Source organism: Geospiza fortis, unplaced genomic scaffold (genome assembly GCF_000277835.1).
Source record: "Geospiza fortis unplaced genomic scaffold, GeoFor_1.0 scaffold200, whole genome shotgun sequence".
NCBI lineage: Eukaryota > Metazoa > Chordata > Aves > Passeriformes > Thraupidae > Geospiza > Geospiza fortis.
This window is the reverse complement of record NW_005054353.1, coordinates 5,019,576-5,028,752: the sequence shown is the minus strand read 5'-3', so window position 1 is coordinate 5,028,752 and position 9,177 is coordinate 5,019,576. Positions and strand designations below refer to the sequence as shown.

The following is a 9,177-nucleotide window of genomic DNA, read 5'->3' as shown; positions in this document are numbered from 1 at the left end:
ACTCTTTCCATAATAAACTTTTTCCTAATATCCAACCCATATTTCCCTTGGCACAGCTTGAGACTGTGTCCTCTGGTTCTGTCAGTTGCTGCCTGGAGAAAGAGACCAACCCCCACCTGACTACAGCCACCTTTCGAGGAGTTGTAGAGAGTGATAAGGTCACCCCTGAGTCTCCTTTTCTCCAGGCTAAACACCCCCAGCCCCCTCAGTGGTTCCTCACAGGGCTTGTGTTCTAAGTCCCTCACCAGCCTTGTTGCCTCCTCTGGATGCACTCAAGTGTTGCAGTATACTGCACCTGATGTCTCCTCAACCGCATTATTAATCATCAATGTTTCATTGTATTTAAGTACATTTTGTATTCCAATTTCATAATGCTACAGTAAGCTTTAGAGTAACAGTTAATGCCCATTGTATAACTATCAACATATTTGAGTATAGACATGAATATAAATTACTTTCCAAATGAGGGGCACAAACGGATTTGATTACTAAAAAGGTGTTTCTCTATTTTATGTTCAGAATATATTTTGTGTAAATTGTTCAGAGTAAAAGTTAACTTCCACTTTTTCAGAAACACGCTTTCAAAAAATTCCAGGTGTCTCAGCACTGAATGCTGTGGAATCCAGTAATCCTTGTAACCTAGTTTGTGTTTTGCTGCATGTTTCCAATTGTAGACCCTCTCTACTACTGGCAGCAGACAGAAGATGATGTGACCATAACAGTTCACCTGCCTCAAGACATCATGAGAGATGACATAAAAATACATTTTTCCCCTGATAGTATATGTGTTACACTAAAAGACCAGCCTCCTTTGATGGAAGGAACGCTCTATTCGTCTGTGGACCACGAAAGCTGCACATGGATAATTAGAGAGGACAAAAGGTATTCTATATATGTTTTAGGTTTTTTATTGATAGGAACTGATTTTAAAACATATACCATATCTGACTTCTGACCCTTCTGGGATGGTCTCATTTAATGCTACACCCCGTGTCCCTTCTTGCAAGAATGTCTCCTCTCCTGAAAACAGTTCACTGGCTTTTGCTGTCTCAGTACTGTTTCTTTATCTAATTGTGAAAGTAATCCCTTCTTTGGCAGTTATTTTTCAGGAAAAAAACCCACCCAGTATCAAAATGTTAAATATAGATTTGTAAGAACAGTAAACTTAATTGGTTCAACAATTATTTTTTTCACTGTGTTTCAGGATTGATTAGTCTGAATGTACCTTGTTGTATGTGTTAGTTTCTCTTCTACTTTCCACAGGAGAGCATTTTAGTAATAATACAACTAAAATTCTTTAGGCATTACTTATAAATTCCTTAATATATTTTCCTAAAAATTATATATTATGTGCATTATAGAAAATGAATCTGCATGAACTTAACATGCTGTAGACCTCAAATAGAAATGCTCCTGCTTTTATTTGAAAAGTAACTTTTAGGTGCTTTTCTCATTCTGAAATAAAAATATGAAAGAATGGAGAGGGTGCAAAAAATGAATTCAGAGCTCCCTAAAACATAGTCATGTTTTTCTTTGTGCATTGTCTGGTTTTCATACTCTGCCTGAAATGAGCCATGTATTCACTTACCCACGCTGGTCTGGTTATCTCAGAGATATTCACACTCTTTAATGAACTCAAGAAGAAACATGTATACCACCAGGTGATCCACTCAACAGCTCATAGCTGTTTATCTAAAACAAAAGCTACCTTCAAGTTGTGATTAAGATTGGCTTTTTGCAGTTTCCAAAAGGTTAACTGTAAAGCTCAGTAATTCTCAAAAAAAAAAATATTAGAGGGACTAATATTTTTATATATACTGTATATTAAAATTTGACTGTGACTGAAAAATAACACTGAAAAACTTGATTTTTATATAAGCTGAATAACTTGATTTTTTTATTACTCATTCCAGTGAGTGTTATTTTATATCAGGCTTTTACTTTAATGAGAAAGGTTAATCCATACTTCAGTGTAATAAGTAGCACTCAGTTCTTAATGTTTGTACTGCAACACTTACATAAATCTGTTGATTAAAAGTCAAAAACTTGCTCCAAATGTCTTCTGTAAAAGTATGCTGTTCCTAGTACCAGTGTAATTGCTTCAGATTTCACTACATAGTTGCTGCTATGGTGCAGTAATTAGTAACTTAGAGGGTTTTCTGTCAGGAGCACTACAGCTGTCATTGCTGAAGAACCTGTAAGTGTATCTAAAAAGTGAGTATGATAAAATTGACTTCAGTTTTACCATTATATCTATGTGTTTGTCCAACACAGTATTTAAATGGAATTACCATGTTGGTGCATCAGGCTGTGTCTTATTTTTCATTTACTTAATTAGTTATTCCCAATAGTTTAGTGATTATACTGGGTTCTCTTTGTGGTTGTTGGGTTTTTTTACTTGTTATGGACATCTTATCTCTTCTGAGGTATTATTTTAGAAAGACAGTATAGATAATTAGTTGAGGTATTATTCCTGAGGTCTATAAAATACAAATCTTTTTGTCCCAGATGTTATTTAGAGGTAGGGCACACTTAAGTAGCTCTAAGAACTACTGCTTATGTTTCAAATAAACCTCTGTAGTAAAATTCTGACAGTCCTTGAATAGATTGCTGTACAAGTGATTTCCTGCCATATTTTAACATTTTAATGAGACTGCTTCAGGATAAATTACACTTACATTGAAAACCCTGAGGTTTGTGTATTAGAAGTCACATCCTTGGTCTGTTTTTCTTAAGAATATTTTTTGTTAGAATAGTTTATTTTATCATTTGAATGCTAATGGTTTCTGTTATGTGATTTTCCTTATTCATTCAGTTTGAAGAGAAGTGCTCTTATGTACATTTAGAGCTTTTTGACTAATCTGACAAATGGATGTAGTGTTTTCACATCGTACTCTTTGTCTTCTCTTTGCATTTTAGTTTGGAAATCTCTCTGATTAAGAAAAATGAGGGATGTCGGTGGACAGAGCTAATTGTTGGTGATACAAGAGGAGAATTCATTATGGACCCCTCCCAATGTTCTGAAATAGCTGAAAGCTTGATGCATCTTACCTCTGAAGTAATGGTAAAGAGTCAAGAATCAAACACTTAAAATTCTTGTGCTTTTGCATGCTGTCTTTTCTTGCTACCCTGATTGCACTGTGTTGACTCAGGTCATCAGTTCTTTTACTATTTATTCATTTTTAATTGAAACTGTAACAAACTACTGGCACTGGAGTTGTGAATGTACTTTGAACAGTAAAACCATCTTCGAGGGGGACTGAATTTAACCTCTATGATGGTGTCTGTGCACCAAACACAAGACTGATTTAACACTGAAAATGAACTTTGTTCCCACCATTTAGGGTGTGCCAGTTTGTTTAAGAGCAATCAATTAAAATATTTTGAAAGGTGTCTGTTTCTTGTTTATCAATAGGTTAGCAAAACTTTTTTACTGTCTTGCTAAGGATACTGTACTTGACTTACAGAGTGTAAATGACATGTTTAAAAGGAAAATCTAGGAAACTATAAACATGGCTCATGAACTTTCTGGCATTTTTGTTATACGGGAAGGCTACTTAAAGTAAAATGTAATTTTTAGCTGATATGCGCTTGATACTGTTTAATTAGAAAATGGCATCTCATCTGAAACTTGTGAATTGTTCCTCCCTGTGACTTTTGATGTATTAGGTTTGGATTATTACTTCCTTTTTAGTAAGGCTGAAAAGTGTTATTAAAACAAATTCTATGTAGTACTTCAGATTGACTTCTCTCTACCTCAGTATTTGTGAGCAAGAGATTGTAGTATATCTTTTGACCTTGGTTTTTTTTTGGAATTTAAATTTCTTTTATGGTGTACTTCACTTCCTACTGAGCTTAAAGTGATGACTTTTTAATCGTAAGTTTTCATTAATTTAAAATAGATTTTAATAAATTAAAATTAATAGCAAAACTAAAATGTGTCATGTATTTAGAGCTGCTTATACAATTAATTAATCTATTTTTAATTGCATTAGTGATGGCAAGATGAAACAAGCCTACACTGATGTGCAATTACTAAATGTGCGTATGTTTTCAAGATTGTATGCTTTTGCTACTTAGAGAATTATTTGGAAGAATTTGGAATTTATCGTCCAGGTTTTAGTGGCTTATGTATTCCTCAAACTGAAATTGATTTTATTGTACCTACCACTTCTGCTGTCCTCCACAGCAGAAATCATTTTACTAATTTTGAGTAATTACATAATAGCTTAATCTTTCAGTATGTATGGATATGCAAATAATTCTTCATGTTCAATTATTCTTTAGGTTGTTTTTTTAATTGTAAAAAGGATTAATTTTTTTTTCAATTGTTTTGATTTTCAGTGTAGTTCATTCTTTTTTTCAGAATCCAAACCCTGATAAGGAGAAGCCACCTTGTAATGCTCAAGAGTTAGAAGAATGTGATGCTTTTCTTGAAGATGGCGCAAGCTTGTGCAGATTTGATGGTGATAGCTTGAAAATCACTCATATAGTAAGTATTGCAAATTATTATAGAAATACTTTAAAACATTTTTTGTTTGGAAATTGACCTCTATTATCAGTACAAAAATTTGTAGACTCTTGAAATCGCATAAATTTCTCCCATAATATCAAATCACAGTAGCAACAGAAAATGTCAATCCATATGTGTCCTTCAATGTCATTTTAAGATAAAAACAAAGCTCTTTTTGTTCTCATTAAAAAAATACATATACTTTCACAAGTGAACCATTTGAAAAAACAAAGTTATATCAAAGGAATTATAAGGGAAGGGTTCTTTTCAGTGGCATAAAATTCTTTAGATTACTTAGTTTGCATTTCCCTCAGTAATTTTCAGACAGCCTGGTAGAAACCTGACCTTTTTTACTAAGAAGCTGGAGCATAGATCACTTTATAATACTTCTTTGTCAATCCCACTAAAAATAACAGACTGCGGGCAAAATGCTTCATTAACGAGCTTGATCTGGGTTGTAAGCAGCCCTGACTAACAGTAAGCTAGGATTTGATCTGGGCTGTTGCCTAGTGTTGGAAACAACAAAATCATATGAAAACATTACAGATTAACTCGTTGTTGTGGGGTTTTTGGTTTTTTTTTTGAAACTGAATGAAAGCAAAAACTACATCATGGTTTTAGCATGGTTTGGGTTGCCTAGTAAGTTGTGCAGCCTCTGTCCTTGATATTTTCAAGACCAGACTGGATAAAGTTCTAACTAACTCAGCCTAAACTACTGCGTCTCACACTGAAGGGTAAGAAATGCCCCAGAGACATTTTACATACCAGGAGGAACATGAGCTCATCACAAAAGGGGTGCTTTTGTGCATCACAAAAGGCTGCTTTCTAGCAGGCAGCAAGACATAGTGGAGCAAGTTTGAACTCCAGGGTGCTTGCAAAGAGTTCTTAAAACAGGTGGCATAAAAGTAATTCAGAGGTTAATGTGTTTAAAGCATTATGGTCAAAGGACAGTTGCTGTGGGTAGGAAATACTAATTTCAGCCTCTTCTATGGGAACTTGCAGTTTTGGTCCTTGTTAGAGTATGTAGAAATATAAATATTTCAGTATATTCTTCAGCATACAGGACTATATTTTCACTTTCATTTAGTTCTTCTTTCAAGCTGTTTGGGTTTAAAATTGTGGGACCTTTTCCTTCAGAAATGGGGCTGGTACAGCTTTTTACCGACAACTCCTAAAAACATTTTTATTGAAGAGTGTGCTAACCTGAAATGTAGTAATTACTTGATTGCAAGTAAATTAAAAATGTTGATATTTCATCATTTTAGTATTCTGACTAATCCTTGTTTCAGTGCTTGCCAGCTTTTACCTGGGAGGGACAGTGTTTCCTTGCCTGTTAGCCCTGCAGAAAACCAGATGTGATTACTTAGAGAGAATCTTTTCCTAACATGAGAAGTTGTAGGTTAGGATCTATCCTAGAGGACCATTTCTGCACAAAACACATTCTCATTTGCTTGTGTCGTGGACATAATGTTTCTCTGAATAATACTCCAAAAAATTTAATTGCATCTCCTTGAAATGTGTGAGGCACCTGTGGTGTATTGAGCTGTTGATCAGTGGGATGCAGCATAATATATTCAAACATTTTGTCAAGTAACAAACATAAAACTGTTGATCATCCAACTTTGGCAGTATGTGTAACAGAATCTGCTACTTGTGCTTTGAATCAATATTTTGTATTTGTCTTGTTTTCAGATTAATCTTGGAAGCAACCAGTATCTTTTCTCAGTTGTTGTGAATCCCAAAGAAATGCCATGCTTCTGCCTGAGGCATGATGTTGATGCTCTTCTCTGGCAGCCTCACTCTGACCAACCAGAGAATATGTGGGAACACATTGCAACTTTTAATGCTTTAGGTAAGAAATTAATTTCTGTGTCACAACCTCTGAGACTTTTCTGTGTGAATACTGCTGGTATGGTTTATGTTGATATTTCACTTACTTAAATCTGAATTGAAAGTTACTATAATTCTGTTGGTAGCAGCATTGGTAGCTTGTTGCACATAGGGAAAACCTTATAGAAAAGAGGCCTTGTAAGACGTGGCTTAGGCCTTGCTGTTCTGGCTAAGCTAGCCTGTTGAATGTCCATGAGAAAAGAATCATAAGAATGAGAATCAGTTTGCATAACAATTTATTTTTGTAAGAAAAGAGATTGCACCTGTGAAAACAAGAAGTCTATCCCATGAGAATGCATGAAGGAAATATGTAAACTGTCTAGAAAGAGGGAGGTTTAGTGGAGACATACACTGGCCATTTACTGACCAGTGAACTGAGTTTCAGTGGATTGTTAACCAGTTAGAGGCAAACACAGTGCCCTCTGATACCATGTAAAAATGAGCTGTGTGCAATAAAAATTCGGCTATTAGGCACAAAGAAAGAAGTGTCTCATCTCATTTCTATCTCTAACATGAGGTCAACAGCAACAGTAGCTTAATTTTAGAAATAAGAGAACATAGAAATGAGATGTTTATGCCCTGGGAGGAAGACAAGCCTTTTCAGGCCATGTGTAGGATGTAAGCACAGAACTGCATAGTGAAAAGGAGAGTTCCTTGGATAAGTGACCTTGAGTTAGAGACTGAAAACCATAATCACTACCTTAACACTCACACAGAAATCGTCAGGGCAATAGCTGCAGTTAATTGACCGTGTGTCTAGGTCTGTATAATCTTATGGTAAGGTGTTTTAATAAGTGACCTTTAGATTTTTCCTGTCTTGTTGACCCATGTGATAACCATTGGCTTGCATTTTTCAATGGAAGTGAAGCAAATAACTTCCCTAACAGGGAAAGAAATACTTGCGGAAAGATGGTAGATCACTTTGCAGAATTGCATCTCAGTTCTCTTTAAAGAAGTGTGAAAGGAAATCAGTCTGAATTGAGTCAATTTGATACTAGAGTCCTGTAATGAACGTGAAAAAGGGAGGATTTTTTTCCTTCTGAGTGAATATTAACAGAAATTACACTGTGTTAAAAAGTAACTTTTTTTTTATTGAGTTCTAAACTGAAGACAAGTTTTAAGTGTCTGTTCAAGATTAGATAGGCTCAGAAATCCTAATTTTTAAATGTAATTACACACTGGGAGATGAGGAGAGATAAGAGATTTATTCTACTTGGACCACTAATATTGGGCCAAGATTGCCCATATGGACCATGTCTGTGGCGTTATGATTCTGCTGAGAAAATGAAAGACCTTGTGAGGCAGAGAGGAGGCAGATGTGGGAAGAGTATCTTGCTGTACATATGTATCCAAAACACCTGTTAACATGAGGTACATGGGAATTGTATATTGGTATTAAACTGGTTAATGCATCCCTTCAGTAAGTACTGGCTTATGTAATAAGAGTAGTTTGGTGGTTTGGGGTTTTTTTTGTTGATGTTAGGTTTTGTTGGTTGGTTGTTCTTGTTGTTTGTTTTCAGGTTTGGGGGTTTTTGTTTGTTTGTTTGTTTGTTTGTTTTTGTTACAAATTGCATATTATTTTTTAAGTTAAGCTTGGGTTTTTATCAGCCGGTTAAAGTTCTGTTGAAACTGATCTATTACTTATCCCTTCTACTTGGTTTTGGGCTATACAGGTTATGTCCAAGCATCAAAGCAAGACAAGAAGTTCATGGCTTGTGCTCCAGATTACTCCTACGCTGCTCTTTGCGAGTGCTTGCGAAGAGTTTTCATCTATCGCCAGCCAACTCCTCTGGCCACGGTTCTCTACAACAGGAAGGAAGGAAGACAAGTAGGACAGGTTGCTAAGCAGCTGGTAGCAACCCTGGAAGCCAATGATCCTATCTTAGGCTTTCAAGCTACGAGTGAGAGATTATTTGTTCTCACAACAAAAACCTTGTTTTTAATAAAGGTGAACTCTGGAAATTAATTATTCAGTGTGCTCTGCTGTAGTTAGTGTTAACAATTTATTATAGAAGTGAATAGGTTGACGATCTGACAAGGTCAGTACAATTTGCTGAAAATAAAAAAGGGGATGTTTTACAGGGGAATCAAATTTCTTCATTAGAATTTTTCTGTAAGAAAGTGAGCTTTTTGACTTTGCTGCCATGGAAGTAAGCTTTTTCAGAGCTATGGGAAAATGTCTTCTGCATTAACATCTTTGTCAAAGTAATTGTCAGATGCTGCTATAGGTGAATAGATTTATGCATTGCTTTTTCCAAGTGACTTTATTTGCTGTACTTCTGAGTTTTGAGAATTGACTGCTGTTTTAAATGCCACTGTCTACCTATGAAAAAAGTAGTCAGATAAAGAGTTAAAAGCATATGATATGCAAAGTAGAATGTATTATAAAGAAAAAAAATATCCAGTTCAAATATGGTTGACCAAAAAACTTTTGATATTTGATTTGATATTTTGACATTCAGTAGTTTTGGGTGAAATGTGAGAGAAATGAATGGGGTATTATGTTTCTTATACAGGTAATAAAATGAAGCAAGTTTAGTGCATGTGCACATTTTAAATTATTGGTTTGGGACTTGTTTATACTTGCAGGAAAGTCTGTTCACATTTCTAGAATACGTTTTAGTAGCGTCTTCCAGAAGCAAAGTAAGGCGTCAATACATAGCTGGCAGTGATGCATTGAGTGCTGTTAGTTAAGGTCTTGTCATACTCTCAGTTGTGCCATTTTCACTTGACTTTATACTTCATTTCAAATAACTCATTTACAATGAGAAAAT

General features: G+C 35.2%; 1 protein-coding gene across 1 annotated transcript in view; it reads left to right on the top strand.

Moving 5' to 3' along the window:
- NUDCD1 (NudC domain containing 1) overlaps positions 1 to 8,492 on the top strand; it is a 26,559-nt gene extending 18,067 nt beyond the window's left edge. The window contains exons 6-10 of the mRNA XM_005423484.3: positions 675 to 882; positions 2,920 to 3,064; positions 4,367 to 4,492; positions 6,206 to 6,365; positions 8,077 to 8,492. Of these exons, the coding sequence (XP_005423541.2) occupies positions 675 to 882; positions 2,920 to 3,064; positions 4,367 to 4,492; positions 6,206 to 6,365; positions 8,077 to 8,369 (932 nt within the window). The 3' untranslated portion in view covers positions 8,370 to 8,492. The remainder of the gene's footprint in view (positions 1 to 674; positions 883 to 2,919; positions 3,065 to 4,366; positions 4,493 to 6,205; positions 6,366 to 8,076) is intronic.
- Positions 8,493 to 9,177: the final 685 nt, after the last annotated feature.